The sequence below is a fragment of the Dipodomys ordii genome, unplaced genomic scaffold, assembly GCF_000151885.1.
Source record: "Dipodomys ordii isolate 6190 unplaced genomic scaffold, Dord_2.0 Scaffold195, whole genome shotgun sequence".
Classification (NCBI taxonomy): domain Eukaryota; kingdom Metazoa; phylum Chordata; class Mammalia; order Rodentia; family Heteromyidae; genus Dipodomys; species Dipodomys ordii.
In genome coordinates, this window is record NW_012267411.1 from 344866 (window position 1) to 359428 (window position 14563).

General features: G+C 38.9%; 1 protein-coding gene across 1 annotated transcript in view; it reads right to left on the reverse strand.

Annotated features, from left to right (window-relative positions):
* Positions 1-1849: 1849 nt before the first annotated feature.
* The window catches only part of Slc26a4 (solute carrier family 26 (anion exchanger), member 4), a 62510-nt gene continuing 49796 nt past the window's right edge, over positions 1850-14563 (reverse strand). Inside the window, exons 14-20 of the mRNA XM_013034714.1 lie at positions 12813-12905; positions 11562-11657; positions 10723-10953; positions 8727-8781; positions 7007-7152; positions 4126-4209; positions 1850-2056 (exon numbers count right to left, since the gene is read on the reverse strand). Of these exons, the coding sequence (XP_012890168.1) occupies positions 2033-2056; positions 4126-4209; positions 7007-7152; positions 8727-8781; positions 10723-10953; positions 11562-11657; positions 12813-12905 (729 nt within the window). The 3' untranslated portion in view covers positions 1850-2032. The remainder of the gene's footprint in view (positions 2057-4125; positions 4210-7006; positions 7153-8726; positions 8782-10722; positions 10954-11561; positions 11658-12812; positions 12906-14563) is intronic.

Consider the following 14563-nt stretch of genomic DNA (forward strand, 5'->3'; position numbering starts at 1 on the left):
TAGGCATTCCGTATATTTGGGCAAAAGGGACATACAGTTCTCTATCAAGCAAGGCATTGTCTGAGTTGGGGACCTTAGTACTTTTGTCTAGAAATGAGGTACAATTTTACTCCAGTATGAATTTCATGGGAGAAAAGCATAAGACCAACACCATGTATTATATTTAATATCTAAAAATTGTTGGCACTTGGAAAAAACTAAAAGTTCAAAAATAAAATTTATGATTTCAAATATGGATTAAAAATTGTATTTCCAATGTATAAATTTCAAGCTAATTTTTATGTTAAGTTTATTTAGAAATATTTGTCTTTAAAAACTCCTAGACTGCCGGGTGCTAGTGGCTCATGCCTGTAATCCTAGCTATTCAGGAGGCTGAGATCTGAGGATTGTGGTTCAAAGCCAGCCATGGCAGGAAAGTCTGTGAGACTCTTATCTCCAATAAACCACTCAGAAAACCAGAAGTGGCGCTGTAGCTCAAATGGTAGAATGCTTGCCTTGAGCTGAAGAGCTGAGGGACAGCGCCCAGACCTAGAGTTCAAACCCCACAACTAATCAAAAAAACCAAAAACAAAAACACCTCCTAGATTATGTAACATATTTTTTTGATTTTTTTGAAAAGTAATCAGAACTCAGTTAAAGAATATTTTATTACTTTATTTGCTGCTACATATTTACGTATTTATGGAAAAATATAAATCAGAGTTGTTTTTACTTAAAGTAACAGTTTTCATGTTATTTATTTTTTTTTAAACTGAAGTCTTCTTCATCAGCCTCCCGACTGTTGGAATTATAGTCATGTGCCACCATGCATTGGCTTTCTCGTTAGCTTTTAAATAGCTCAGATCTATATAAATTTCACAAGATAATCATTACTATAGATAAATTAAAACTACATTTGAGTTTGGTGCTGTAATCCTAGCCACTCAGAGGGCTCTTATCTGAGGATAGTAGTTCAAAGCCTGCCAGGTGGGAAAATCTATGATACTCTTACCTCCAATTAATCACACACGCTGGAAGTGAGCTGTAGCTCAAATGATAGAGCACCAACCTTGAGTGACAAAGCTAATGGACAGCACCCAGGACCTGAGTTCAAGCCTAATAATGGCAACAACAACACCACCACATACCAGCATTCAAAAATAGAGGTTTGTCATATATTTTCTTCTCATTGTGATCTGTAATTGTTATCCTAACAGAACAGATTTCTATAAACTATAAAAATCTCCTTATCACTTAACTTCTCTGGAGGACAATTTTTAAAAATACATCATCCCAGTTTTAACACCTTTTAAGCTAAACTATTTCCAGAACTTGCCCTCCTCCCACCCCCACCCCTCCCCAAAAAAGAAGCTGAATTCTGGTTCTATCTGGTCACATTTAGCAACACTTTAGTATTAGGTAGTAACCAAACATGGCATTTTTAAAACTCTGGCTTCTTGACATGGTAACTTCTTTCTACAACTACTTAAGGATAATAAAAGTATAACTTAAAAAACCTTAGGCTTATTTGTTAGTGTTTTAAGGCTTTTACTGATGAGTGCAGTCATGACTATATTTTACTGACCACTCTATGACCAGTACAGTTTATGGGGATCAAGGTCAGACAGAAACCAACCCTTTCTTTTTTGATAGTACTTCCTAGCCCACCTGGCCACAGAGGCTATTAGATGAACACTTACTCCACCCAATCAGAGCGGGGCTGGTTCCCTGTGAGCTGGGATCCCATTTGTGTGGAGGGGTGGACAGCATGTCACACAATCAGCAGGTCCTGGATGTGGTGATTCACCTGACTCATTTTCACACAACATACACATCGAGGTAAGCTTTTGTTTTAGAAATAAAGCATAGAGACGACCTTAATCCTCATTTAATGGCTAAGAGGCTCAGAAACCTCAAATATTTTTAAAATGTATCAGAAAAAGAATGGGTGTTCAATTCCAAAGAAATAGTTGATGCAGAAATTCTCTGCATAGGATGACATAGGAAGTTTTGTGTTGTAGTCCTTGCTGACAGCAACCTCCGGAGTCCACTCTCAGGAGGCAAGTCTACGCATAGCCTGTGGAGGCAAAGAAGACAGTTAATTCTCCTTAGGTCTCCTTAGGTTTATATTAACTTTTTTTTTTCCAGTCCTGTGACTTGAACTCAGGGCCTGACCTTTTTTGCTCAAGGCTAGAGCTCTACCACTTTTGCTCCACTTCTGGCTTTTTGTTTTGATTTTTTTGTTTTATTGTTTGATTTTGATGGTTAATTAGAGATAAGAATCACATGGGGGGCTGGGAAGGTGGTTCAGTGGTAAAGCACTTGCCTTGCATGCCTGAGGCCCTGGGTTCGATTCCTCAGCACCACATAAGCAAAAAGAAAAAAGCTAGAAGTGGCGCTGTGGCTCAAGTGGTAGAGCGCTAGCCTTGAGCTGAAGAGCTGAGGGACAGCGCCCAGGCCCAGAGTTCAGGCCCCATGACCGGACCCCCCAAAAAAAAAGAAAACCACACACACACACACACACACACAAAAAAAAAAAAAAAACTTATAAAAAAGAATCACATGGGCTGGCGTCAAACAATGATCCTCAGATCTCAGCTTTCTGAGTAGCTTGGATTTTAGGCATGACACCAGCACTGGCTATGTTATACTTTTTACAAATATGTCTTTATGGTGTTGGTTACTCGGTTGTACTCATCTTTAATACATATCATCAGGGTAAAAATAAGGATTTAATTTTGATCTTTATTAGACTATAATCAGATTTCTATACTAGTTATAATTACTATTCATTGAGCATTTACTAAATTCAACATACTGTACTTATTCACATTATTTAATTTTCACAATTCTATGGCTTTTTTTTCTATTTCATATGTAGATAATAGAATGAAGACAGAATAAGTTATTTGCCCTCAGCTACGGCCAGAAGTAGTAGAAAGATAACTTGGCCCCAAGTTTATCTGGGTTCAAAGCTCACCTTGAGACCACTGTGCTGAGATACCTTATTGGCCATAGCAGCTCTGAATGTCCCCTTTTTGTGACAATAAATACGCTGGATATAGCAGCTTCTAACATTCCAATTTTGATGATATTTGAAATTCAGTTCAAATTAAGGTTGCTCTATATCCACAGAGTCATAATGAGTGATGCTGAAAGACATCTTAGCTGAATTGTATCTTTCCAAGACCTTAAGCTAGTGGGCTAAGAAGCAGGGCCTATGATTTTGTCTTGCCTCTATAGTTCTCTGCTTGTCAGCCTTACTGCCTGGTTTGACTGCAGACGTTGTAATCTCTTCAGCCTATTTACTAGGACCAGGAAAAGTTGGAGAAGACATGCTTTTCAAATTTGCCTGTGGCAAACATTAGGTTGGGGAGTAAACCAGTTATGTAAATATAAATATAAATGGGGAGCCTAGATAAGCCATGAAAATACCCGTCTTTAGTTGACCCCTGTTTAATAGAGGCCAAGATTTTGATGTAGCTGAAATCACAGCAAGTACATTTGGAAGATACCGTTATGAAAAGACCTCAGTGAAATCAAAGAGGTCATAGTGGCATTAGCCACACTGGCCCAACCATCTTTGGGGTTTTGTGTCTTCTTCTTAGCCAGTGTGATGCTGGCTAATGGTGTATGTGGAAGAGCAGAAGGAATTGGATCTCTCACTCCCAGACAAGTCCAGTTAGTCAAATACTCTAAATTCAGTTAAGTTTCCTAAGAGTAGAGTTATACCACAAGGGCATCTGAAACAGTCAGCCTTTAGTAGAAGGCATGTTGTTAATACTCTACTATCGGTCAGATGAAGAAAGGTCCTCAGGTTCCCATTCCTGAAGCTTATGGAACGCCTGAGTTAGACATTCACCGTCTCTAGAACAAGAAACTATATTGAGTTATCAAATCAGGGCCAATGTGTCATTTGCTGCCAGGTGCTGCTCTCTGTAAGCCCAAGACAAAAATTCCCTAAGTCCTTAATGCAAAATCGAGGGAGACTTCTTCTTTTCTGTTTTTGCTTCCTAGGAAGACATCCTTTCAAGAGTTTTTGTATTTTCCCTGAATAGCCCTTCATCAGACACATTCACCATTTTATTAGTCCGTTTACTCAAGATTTAGTTCAGATTACTTCTTCAGAGAAAATAATGATCCTACCTCATCCTGGACATCAAGTTCTTCCTCTGTCAGCCCTGTTTCCATTAATTCAAGAGGATCCTTACAGTCTTGAATAAGTGTGATCTTGACAAAGAGAACACACAGCATTTGTTAGATATATAATAGCATCAATCCACCTGACACTCCACTGGAAATGATTTGACACTTTACGGGTGCTTCTCATTTATAATATATAGACTTTAGAATCCTCTTCTGATTTTCCTTTCCCATACCATTTTTCACATACAAGTGTGAACTGGAAGAGTTCTCCACTATCTAAACTCCTTTATAGCGACCTTCCCCAACCTCTGAAGTGTGTACCTCTTAAGAAGGCACCCCCCTCTGCCTAAATAATTGAGCAGTCAACAGTGCTTCCCCTTTGACAGCTAAGAGCACTTAGTACAGCATTGAGCATGCAGTGCTTGCACAGAAAAGGGCTTGTGCCTGAGGACAGTAAAAAGTTCCAACTTGAATTGGATGGAAATTAATTTTATTAATTCATTATTAATTAGAAACCAATGTCTATAAACCAAGTTGGCTGTTTGGGAAAGTTCTCATTTTTTTCAGGTGCCAGTCCTTGAGCTTGAATTCACGGCGTGGGCATTGTCCTTGGGTAGGGCTAGTGCTCTACCACTTGAGCCACAGCTCTACTTCTGGCTATTTTTTGGTAGTTAATTGAAGAGTCTCACAAGCTTTCTTGCTCAGGCTGGATTCAAATCAATATCCTCAGATCTCAGGCACCTGAGTTACTAGGTGTGAGCTACCGGCACCTGACAAAAGTTCTGATTTTTAAGGGTAGAATATTATTAAATGTTCTACACAGAGAAGACCAACAACTATTTGGCCATATTTTACACACGAGGAAGACATTGCCAAACCAAGTCTGATGTATACCAATGACATTTTGAGGCTTTTTGTTTGTATTTTTTCATCTCACAAAGAATTTAGTTTTCTTTCTAGTGTGGAAATTATGTAAAGGATTAAGTTATCTATTTTCTTATTTTAGCACATAAAGAGAAATTAGGCATAACTGCAGTGATGGAATAGCACCGAGATAGTGGAATACAGAGATTGTGAGATGTTTGTATCACTATATCTCATTATCTTTAAAACACAGAGACTTGTTCTGAAGAAACGGAAGTACTACAGGTGAGGTGGACCATCAATAAGCACTCTTCTACCATGCATAGGGCTTTGTGCTAGACATGTGGAAGTATGTAGTTTCTTATATCACAGACCACTAATGAATGAATGAATGAATGAATGAATGAGTGAATCCAAAAATATATAATGCAAGCATGCATTTATATTACAGCTAACATATTCAGGGTAAAAAAAAAACCCAATTACTCACATGCCTCCCTAATTACAAATACAGTTGAGTCTAACACAGTGGGTACACTCTTGGTTAATGGGTTTTGCAACATTCATGGTCTAAGCATTTATTTATTTACCTATTTATTTTGTTGGTTGTGGGGCTTGAACTCAGGACCTGGGCACTGTCCCTGTGCTCCTTTGCTCAAGGCTCATGCTCTGCTGCATTGACCCATGCTACTGTTTATTGAGTAATCAATTGGAGTTAAGAATCTCACTGGAACTTTTCTACTGGGCTGGCCTGGAATTGCAGTCTTCAGATCTCAGCCTTCTACGTAGCTAAGATTACAGATGTGAGCCACTGGCACACAGCTGCCTAAGGTTTTAGATTAGAATGGGTGTTCACCAAAAGCAAAATAAGTTTTAATGTTGAAAAAGAATGTTAAACCAGGCACCAGTGGCTCATACCTGTAATCCTAGCTACTCAGGAGGCTGAGATCTGAGGATCGTGGTTCAAAGCCAGCCAAGGCAGGAATATCAGTGAGACTCCTTATCTCCAATTAAACAAGAGAAAACCGAAAGTGGGGCTGTGGCGCAAGTGGTAGAGCACTAGCCTTGAGCTGAATTGCTCAGGGACAGCGCCCAGGCCCAGAGTTCAGGCCCCACAACCAACCAAAAATATAAAAGAAAAAAAATGTTATATGTTGGTTTTGTTTTACTTTTAACATGTTTTTTTTTAAAAAGATATGATCCTGCCTTGTTTTATCTATGGACTAGATATTTTAAATTAGAAAAAGGGTTGGGTGTTTTAAAGATGAGCCGCTTACATATTTTTTAAAAAAGTGAGTTTAGAATTTTTTTCTTTTCTACTACTCTTCCCCAAGAGCATTCAGAATGATACCTCCACACAGAAGTGGAAAAAATACAGTTTCTAAGTTAATTTTCTTCAAACACCAGCTTCTAATCTATAATGAAGATCTACTTAACCTAATTTTAGAAAGATCAGAAAAAAATTCATATATATATATATATAATGTCACTGAAAACATTATTATTGTTATTTTTGTACATATTTTGTTTTAGTTTCTCAGAATCACCAGAGTATTCTGTTCTAGATATTTGACTGGAGAATAGGATAAATAAGACCTATAGAAAATCAACCCTAGGTCACAAAATTAGCTTACTTCTTATCCAAAGATCACTTATGACCTGATGATATTTATTAAGATGTTTATTATTAAGATATTTATTATTCAAGGGTTTTTTTAGGTTGCCGAAACATATGCTTCATTTCCATACACAAATCACAGAAGAATCTAAGATTCATTGCTCTCTTCTAAAAAGGCAATATGGCCTTTTTTAAAAAAAATTATTGGTAAACCCACACATGCTGATGCATTTTCCTGGAACTGTCTTACTGAGTCCCTATATTTTCCCCACATAGTAAATGGTTTTACTCTCACTTTGTTGATGACAAACTCTGAGAAGTTTTGCAGAGGGCCTGAAATCCAACAGCCTGGGTTTCATATTAGAATTGTATAACTTTTGCCATTTAGAAATTATTTACCGTATCTAGAAGTGAATCTTGACCCTCCTGGGATTTCACCTGGTTCTGTAGATAGAGTATAGCATCATGAACCGTCAAAAAGAATGAATCCTTTCTAATGTTATCATCAAAGAAACCACATTGCTCCATCTTTTCCATCACATGATCTGCAAAAGAAAGAGAGAAGGGAAAGGTATTTCTCTAACATCAAGCAATATGAAGTTTTTGTAGTTCCTTCTTTTGATTCTTTTTCTCATTTCTAAAAGGTGACCCTACTCTAAACTGCCTGGGTTTCTTTTCCAGTAGCATATGGAATGGTTTTCCCATGATGACTTGTAGATGGCCTTGCTACCCTACCATGGGCCTGAGGCCAAGCCAGTGTACCGGTTCCCCAGCCCCTGGGAGGTCATAGTTGTGCTCTTCTCTGAAGAATTTTCTTTGGCCTGTGGAAGTTACATGGCCTGAAGAGGCTGTGAAGCTCCCCACGCCCCCATTCCTGATGTCTCTCCTGTGGCCATGACAGACCATAATGGGAACCAAGGTGGGATTCCTGGCTTGACATGACATAACCTTGTGGTGTTCTTCCTGCTGTAGAGTTCTGTGTGCAATCAGGAATGGAAGGCTAGACCTCTGAAACCTTGCATTCAATCAAGTTCTTCTGTTATATTTTGCTCTTCTCCTTCAGTCACTTGTGCTCTGCTTCTAAGGAATTTAGCCTGAGCACCAGCACTTTCCTCTACACATAGAGAATTTTTTCTATTCCAAGCATCGAATTCATCACCAGCTTTATTCTCTCTACCATGATTCCCTCTTCCCCAATGATCCTGCACCACTAGAGAGACATTACCAGCTCAGTGACACAAATTGAAAGGTAAATTCATTTTGATTTCAAAAATTCTCTCAGTGCAAGGCACAATGGCTGATGTCTGTAATCCCAGCTGCTTGGGAAACAGTAATTGGGAAGATTGTGGTTTAACCCCAGCCTATGCAAAAAAAAAAAAAGTTAATGAGGCTCCATCTCAATAAACAAACTGGGCATGATGGCTCATGATTGTACTCCCAGCTACATGAAAGACCTAAGTTGGAGGACTGAGGTGTGAAGTTGGTCAGGCAAAAAACATGAACTCCTAGGTGAAAAATAACTAAGAAAGAGTTAGGGGTGTAGCTCAAGTGGTAGAGGACTTGCCTAGCAAGAACATACCCCAATATTACAAAAAACAATTCCTCAGGAATCATTGTCTACTTGGTAGAGAGTCCTTTGTGGTGATAAAAAAAATTGAAAATAGTGAGTGATAATTATACTAGATTGTGATTGTGATTCATGCTACTGTATTAGATACACTTAAAAGTGGCTAAACTGGCAACTTTTCTTATGTATTCTTTTTTTGTGTGTACTGGTCCCTGGTCTGAGCCTAGACGCTGTCCTTGAGCTTTTGTGCTGAAGGCTAGTGCTGTAGAGCCACAGCTCTACTTCTGGCGCTTTTTTTTTTTTGGTGGTTAATTGGAAATAAGAGTTTCATAGGCTTTACTGCCTGGTCTGACTTCAAAGTGAGATCCTCAGATCTCAGCATCCTGAGTAGTTAAGATTATATGTGTAAGTCACCATGACCTGGCTATTCATTGTTTACTATAATACATAATAATTTTTAAGGCCTTCAGATATTATGTACCCAACATTCCAACTCAGAGCAGAGGGTCAGAGGAAAGTCTTATAGATAGACAGGTACACACATGCATTTACCTTGAAGCAATGCAAAATACACGTTCACATCAATTCTTTGAAATTCTTTGACAATCTAAAAATTAACAAAGGAGAATTAGTAACAAGGAATATCTTTATCTGCCCAAAATTCAGTTGTATTCCATTGCTTGCTCAGAAGGAATATCAACACTTCCATGGTGAACCACAACTTTGAGGAAAGTGTGTTATTGGGAAAAACCAAAGGTTGGCAACCCATATTGATGGTGTATGTAAAGATGAAAAGATTATCTCAAGAGAAGGCAGCCAAGCATGGCACCTCATGCTTGTATTGCCAGCACTCAGAGAGAAAAAGACTGAGAGTTTGAGGTCAACTGGAGCTACATATTTAAACCCCAGCAGAGAGAGGAGAAGGGGGTGGAGAGAGAGTATGAGAAAACAAAAGAGAGAGAAAGAAAGAGAGAGATCTAATGTTCAATAGCTAAGCTAAATCTTTGTGGAAGGAAAAAAAAGAGTACAGAGCTTTTAAACAGTCCCCAGTTACTGGAATAAAAAGCATAACTTTATGTCTGAATGGATATTTAAAATGTAATAACTGTCTTAAACATCAAGGAAGATTTTTATTATTAATATGTTGACAGCAGTATTCTGATTATACTTGTGTGCTATAGTTTTACAAGATGCAATTATTGGGAGACACTGAGAAAAGGGTGCATAGGATTTCCCTAATATTCCTCACAACTCTGTGTGCATCTACAATGATCATTGAAAGTTTAATTTTAAAAAGTCAAGACGCTAGACCTATGGACAGTACTAGTCATTGTAATAGTTGCAAGCATCAGTGTAAGTGTGGGAAATACTCTGGCATTAAATATGTTGAAATTCTCTCCCAGAAGTAATTCATTAAACACTGACCAATAAACAATACACAGCAGATTTGAGCAAAGCCTGGAGTGAAATGAACAAAGAAGACTGTGTTCTCGAGTGAGTGAATACCAAGATCTTCTAAGAGAATGGAAGCTTTCAGCATGCTCTCACACTATTCCCAGTGCAAGTACTTCCCCTACCCTAACCTACTTGCCACCCACACCTCAGTGTCATTTTCTACCCTTGCAGAAATAACCAAAGAGCCCCCAGCACACTAAATCATAGTTAGGAGTCCATTTCAAATTATTACATCTGATTGTCCATGCCTTAGCTGACTTACCTTTCTGCCAGGCTCTGACTATGTACCTGAAGCTTTACCTAAATTTGACATTTGCAGCAACACCCTATTTTAGGTCTACTTGGAAGCACCTACTAAAGTTGTTATTTGTAAGATTATTTAATGTTTGCCTTTCTTTTTAGGCTGCTTGGTTCCAGGAGGTAAGAACTATGGCTAGTCCTTTACGGGTATCTTGTGCCTGGCAAAGGCACTGGATAGACGAACTTGTTGCCTGCTGACCTGCCTTCTGATGTCATCAATGTTTCCATCCTGCATGTCCTCAACTCTTACCCTGATTTCTAGATGCCCAACCTGCTTCCTGCTCTATCTAACCTCTTCATAACACTAAGCTTTTCCAGGACAACCAAGTTCCTGGTGGTGTCTTCTATTGTTTCATATACCAGATAGGATACAATACACAATACACACATGCTTTTATCCATTTCCCTTCTTTACACATTCCATTTACATTCTCAGAAAAAAATAAAACATAGTGTTAATAGTTGCTAAGGGATGTCTATGTGTCAGATACTCTTGTAAACTTAAACTTACCAGTTCATTAATCTTTGGAGTCCTCTGTGGAGTAGATCACCCCTCTATTACAAATGAAGAAACTGAGGCAAGATTACACAGTGTGATCTCATTGCCAGAAAGTGGAGCCAGTTTATATCACAGTCTTACTCCAAAGCTTACTATGTAGTACACTCTACTGCATAGCATTCACCAATACCCGTGCACTGGCCATTTTGCAAACGAGTGCCTCATATCATTTTACTGCTGCCAAAACTCCAATTCTGTGGTCCAAACAAACAAAAAAAAAACTCAGGACCTTACCATTCTCAGTGACTTCACTCCAACCACATCCAGGAAAGATATACCTCCACAGTCAAGCACAAGGCTATGGATGGGTACTTTGGGGACATTCACTTTCACTGGGAGCTCAGAGTTCCAGTCCACTTGGATCTCAATTTCCTTGGTAGGGATTTCAAGTTCTTCTGGATCTTCAATATCTTCGTCAGGCTCAAAAGCATTGTTTGTTGACCCAACATCACTTATGATGCCATTCTAAACAAAGAAGACACTGCCAGCTCTCAGTGCCAATGATTCAAAGTGTCATTCAATCATTCTGTTCAAACTGTTTAAAAGTCCTAGCTGTGCTATTTTTTTTTGCTAAGCAAATATGTCACGGGGATGAACTTTTAAAGAGCGAGTTTTACCTCAGTCCAAACTTTGATGTTCTCTAGGAAGAAAAATGGAAGAACAGGGAGCCAAGAAATTCAGTTTCTAGATGGTTGTAGAACTTTGCCATGAGATATACTGGCAGGAGAATCTGAACAAAAGTTAATACCTCTAAAAGTTTATGAACTTACTGCCTTCTGTTTTAGTTTCCTGGCACTGAATTTGTACTTATTGTGTTCCCTTCAGTAAAAATAAGATTTTTAAAAATAATGCAGATGCTATTCATACAGAAAAAAAATCACCCCCTGTTTCAAGATAGCTCTGCTGATTCCATCCATTCCCTCTTGCCTACAAGAATAGCTCAGCTGCTCTCTGATGAACATATGTCATCTTCCTGTACACATCTGGATAGTAAAGGGGATAGGTTTAATTTTAGACCATCAAACTGCTTTCATTTGAGAAAGGAAAATAAAGAAGAAAAGATATCAACTCACCTTTGTGGCCCTTAATTGTCCCTTTTTGATGAGTTTCTGTATTCTCCTTAAAGCTTTCAGCCTCTTATTATACACTCTAATGGCATCAAATCCAACCTTTAAAAATAAATGTCAAGTTACTTTAAATGTCTGATTCCTAATGTTCACTAATGGCCATTGTTCACTGAATAGTTATTTCCCAAAGATTCTGTTTCTTGAGACAGACTTCCATGAGAGAAATTGTGAGCTATGAAAATAGATCAAGGAAGACTGTAACAAATTAAAGGCTCCAACATAGAAAAATAGAACCCCTTCTACTTTAATCTGTGTTTTCCAAATTTCCCTAGCTTCTCAAAAGCTATTGTAAAATCTATAAACATTTGTCCTGGGACTAACAAGAAAACATGGATTCAGAGGCAAACTCCAACTCTCCGGGATAGCCGAGCCCTGACCACATTCCATGTCTATATCTCCACAGAGCAGACACCCCTTCCCTCAGAAGAGAACTGTGTCCCCACTTCTATCCCTTCAGCTAGCTCACAAGCACCTGACCTGTTCCCTTTCCTTACATCCTGTTTGTCCGCTAATGTGGATTTCTCTCTCTCTCCTGTGAATTCAAGGAAACCCCTTCGCACAACTAATATGCGCTAATCTAAAATGAAAACAAAAAACTGATTTAAAATAAACTAAGCTCAATTTATGTTAGCAAAATTTCATGAACAAAACTTGTTTTACTTTTGCAAATAAAAGTACTTGCAGAACAGCCCCTTACCTTGCTGTGCAATTAATTGTAGTTCTAATGTCTGGCTAACCAAGGCCCCAGGTTCTCCTATCTGCCCCTGCTGGTGACCTGTGGTCACTACATGCTTCCCACTGCATGCTTCTGGAAGACCAGCCAACCCAAAGCTGCCTCCTGTCCACCCTTGGCAGGTAAGTTCACTTGGCCCTAGCTCCAGCCCTCTCCCTTCTGCTCACTTTCTGGGCCCAGCCACCATAGAAATGCTCAGCACATTCGGTCCATCCAACATTTTTGGAACTGAAATTCATCTCTAGCATTTTTAACTGGCAGTTATTGCTACTTGGATCTTCCCATGTGGGTTAAATTCCCAGTCTACGATCTCTCTTTTTCAATCCCTAATTATCTGAAGGCAGAGATGTTAGCAGATGTTAGCAGGAAGATGAGGATAGATCTTATTCCCACTTGAAGTCCAACAAGTAGATGAATGAAACTTCAAAAGATGGAAACTAAATTTCTTGGGATAAAATACTTACTGTAGATTTGACACATTTTTTGAAGCCGTCCACATTGCCATAAAAAATAGGGCTGGAAAACCTAAGAATCTTTACTCCTTCTGGTTCTACAATCTGACATGAAGAAAAAAAAAGTTTGACAATTTCAGGTCTCAAATATTCGATTAAATTTCTCGCTGTTCTGCAAGGAGTCAGGTCACAGCTGCAGAGCATCTGGGCAGCACAGCTTTCTTTTTTTTATTCCCCATTAAATTTGTTTTGTTTTGTGTGTTTTTTAAATAAGTTTTTTATTGTAAAAATACCGTACAGAGGGGTTACAATCACATGAGCAAGGTAATGAGTACATTTCTTATCAAGCATTGTTGCCTCCTCCTTTGTTTTTCCCCTACCATCCCTTCCCTCCCACCTCCACCTACATTCCTCCCTTCCCCCCTTTTAGAATAGGGACTTCATCCCAGGCCCGAGGGCAGGGGGCCGCCAACCCTCAGATTTCCACAGTTCCAAAGAAGGTCTTGCTAGGGAGCCTTAGAAAGCAATTATTCAACTTTCTGATTTACAAAAAAGTGAGGATCAATAATGGTGCCATGATTTATAATTTGTCCCCAGTTCACACCATGGACTCTGTTGATTTTGCTGAAGAGTAGAGGAGAAACAATTCAAGGGGACCAAAAAGGATTTTAGGATCTAAAATTCTATGACACCTGCTTATTATCAAGATAAGGCCTCACTTTATGCTTGGGCTGTTCTGGGTTTCAGTCCTATTTGTGGTCCCCTGTACCCCTAGGGATGATAGGTGTGCACCCCCTGTACCAAGCCTTTGTGCTTTCCCTGTAGCTGGAATAACAGGCACATGCTGCCATAGTTAGCTATTGGTTGAGATGGAGTCTTGCAAACTTCTATGCCCTACAGCCTTGGAACCACACTTCCCCATCTCTGCTACCTCTGTAGCTAGGATTGTAGGCTTGAGCCACCACACCTAGCCATTCTGAACTCCTGATAGTACTTAGATCAACATAACAGAAAGACTGTGGGAATTAAATTCGAGGAGCAACTCCTGAAATTCCAAGCTCAGAGTCCAGTATTTTTTTCCAGTATTTTTAAAAATTAAAATCAAATACAGTTCCCTAAGGTTCACCTAGAAATATACTTATTTATATTTATTTTTATTTTATTATATTTGGTACTTATGCCCATTTAAAAAAAAGTGTATTTTTTGGTTAAATTTGAATTTTCTTAATTTACCTCCTTTGCTTTCATCTTTTTTCCCCTCAGAGTCACTAATCAATTTTACTTGTGACCAATGAATATAAGCCCATCAGTGGGATAGTAAATTTCTTTGTTTCTTTTTTTCCAATTTTCTGCATTATATATTATTTCTCTCAATTCAAAAAATAAGGTAAATATGACATAAGGCTTTGGTGACAGAAAATCTCTTGTTAGAACTGAGTGAAGAAAATCTTTCAGTTATTCCAGCAATTTCATAGAAGTTAAGGATTCCCAGCCGGGCGCTGGTGGCTCACGCCTGTAATCCTAGCTACTCAGGAGGCTGAGATCTGAGGATTGCGGTTCAAAGCCAGCCCGGGCAGGAGAGACCATGAGACTCCTATCTCCAATAAACCACCAGAAAACTGGAAGTGGTGCTGTAGCTCAAGTGGTAGAGCGCTCGCCTTGAGCTGAAGAGCTGAGGGACAGCTCCCAGGCCCAGAGTTCAAGCCCCACGACCGACCAAAAAAAAAAAAAAAGAAGTTAAGGATTCCCAAGCAGAGAAATAA